Source organism: Nestor notabilis, unplaced genomic scaffold (assembly GCF_000696875.1).
Source record: "Nestor notabilis isolate BGI_N333 unplaced genomic scaffold, ASM69687v1 scaffold6875, whole genome shotgun sequence".
NCBI lineage: Eukaryota > Metazoa > Chordata > Aves > Psittaciformes > Psittacidae > Nestor > Nestor notabilis.
The window spans coordinates 41,146-43,582 of NW_009930727.1; the positions used below are offsets into that span (position 1 = coordinate 41,146).

The window sequence follows — 2,437 nt, forward strand, 5'->3', positions numbered from 1 at the left end:
CATCCTTGTAGCCCCCTGTCATGGTTCAGACACTGGAAGCTGCTCTGAGGTCTCCACGCAGCTTCTCTTCTCCAGGCTGAACAGCCCCAATGTTCTCAGCCTGGCTCCATACAGGAGGTGCTCCAGCCCTTGATCATCCTCATGGCCTCCTGTGGACCTACTCCAACAGCTCCATGTCCTTCTTGAGGACACCAGAACTGTACACAGCACTGCAAGTGGGGTCTCACGACAGCAGAGCAGAGGAGCAGGATCAACAGTGCAAAAGGCTTTACCAAGAAACAAAGAAGAACATTCTGTATCATAGAAAAGACCCCCAGATTTAGGATCCAGCCCCCAAAGCCATCAACAGACAGTATTTCAGTATTAAGTGATCAGAACACTTGCTTTGAAGCAAGTGTCCTTCCTGTCATGGCACCTCATCAGCCAAACACACCCTGACAAGGTAGATGTAGCTACAAAAGCCACAAACAGGTTGGACTGTTCTTCCAGCATCAAAGAAATTCAACAGTTTGTAATTCCCCATCACAAATCATTCAATGAAACAGTAATGGATGGTATGGGAACATGTACTTAACTATAATTTAATCCTCTTAAATACAAATCATTTTAGCAACTGAGGCATAACATTGATTATACTTCCCTGGGAAAATACAAGCACTTCACCTAAATCACTAGTTCTTAAAGTAAAAATATGCATAAGGTTTCCCAAGCTTGCAAAGCCATCAAGTAATTCATTAAAGCCTTTCAATACATAAACCCCAAAAACATGAAAAATGCACTATTTCCAACACAAAGAGAAACAAAACAAAGGAGCAAGACACATACATGTGAATTAGCAAAGAATTACTGGGTATTAACAACCTTTACCTCTAGTCACCACATCCCAGAATCAGATGCTTATTCACAAGACCACTTCCCTACCTCAGGTTTAAAGATGAAAAAGCAACAAGCACCTGCAAAGTAGGTAGGATGTGCAAGTAGTATTGCATATAAATCATAGAATTGTTTGGCTTGGAAAAGATCTTAAGATCATACAGCTCCAACCCCTGCCACGGGCAGGGACACCTTCCACTAGAGCAGGTTGCTCCAAGCCCCTGTCTCCAGCCTGGCCTTGAACACTGCCAGGGATGGGGCAGCCACAGCTTCTCTGGGCACCCTGTGCCAGCGCCTCAGCACCCTCACAGGGAAGAGCTTCTGCCCAAGAGCTCATCTCAGTCTCCCCTCTGGCAGGTTAAAGCCACTCCCCTTGGCCTGTCCCTCCATCCCTTGTCCAAAGCCCCTCTCTCCAGGTTTCCTGGAGCCCCTTTAGGCACTGGAGCTGCTCTAAGGTGTCCCCTTCAGGAGCCTTCTCTTCTCCAGCTGCCCCAGCCCAGCTCTCTCAGCCTGGTTCCAAAGCAGAGCTGCTCCAGCCCTCACAGCATCTTTGTTTACAATTAAAGGGTTGCCTTTTGGAGGAATGTTTTTGTAAGCATCAAGGCAAAAGGCCATTAGGGAATACTGAGAGCACTAATATTTCTGGAGCACTGATAAGAAGACCTGCTTGAACCTTGTAGCTTCACAGTCAACAGCTGTAACTCACATGCTCTGATCTCTGCCATTCATTTTTACTCTTTCAGTAGCTACAATGTGTTCACTGTGCTGAAGTATTTCAAATTAGAGCAGAGGGTGCCTGGCACAAATCCTGTGTCATGCATTTGAACAGGCATCACTAATGATGTATAAAGAGTTAAGAAAGCCATCATGTCTATCCATCTCTCTGGATAAACTATATGTGACTTATTTCCACTACTTCATGATAGGAAAATAGCGTATTGTAATGTTTGCTTAAGTCTATTTCAAGACAAGCTCAATATACTAGAATTCAGTGTTGATTAAAGAAGAATTATCACTTCAGAACTCATGAGATACTTGAAATGGGTAGTTGCTCTTCCTGGGTTTTTTTACAAGGTTTTAGCAATGGATAATAGAAAGAAAACCAAATCTAATAAACATTGTGTTTTACACTTTAATGTCAGGGAGAAGAAAACAAAGAGTCATTTAACTCCCCTAAAAACCTACAGACTACTTCAAAAGGAGATGAGCCAAAAAGTTAACGCCAAAAAACATCTCTCAAGTCATTACAATGCTCTGAAAGGCACATTTGATTTTCTTCCTCACATTAAAACCAGACAACCATGGGTATACCTGCACCTGACGATCGGCTCTGAGACTGTGGCCTTCCACTGGGCGAAGAAGGTTCCTTCATACGATCAATGACACTGTCAGAGAGCTGAAAAACATAACCCCCGACAGAGTCAGGCTGCATCTGCTCCTTTACCCCATTCCCCTCCTCTTTCCCCCCCAAAATGAAGTAAAACTTTAAAAAGAGAGCATAAAGCTCCAGAATAACAAGACAGATACTAAAATTCCATGCACGATACACTAGTTGACTTTATCT

General features: G+C 43.6%; 1 protein-coding gene across 1 annotated transcript in view; it reads right to left on the bottom strand.

Moving 5' to 3' along the window:
- The window catches only part of LOC104406542 (MICOS complex subunit Mic19-like), a gene marked incomplete at its 3' end in the record, with an annotated part of 43,369 nt that overhangs the window by 40,629 nt on the left and 303 nt on the right, over nt 1-2,437 (bottom strand). Inside the window, exon 2 of the mRNA XM_010015557.1 lies at nt 2,185-2,356. Within this exon, the coding sequence (XP_010013859.1) occupies nt 2,185-2,356 (172 nt within the window). The remainder of the gene's footprint in view (nt 1-2,184; nt 2,357-2,437) is intronic.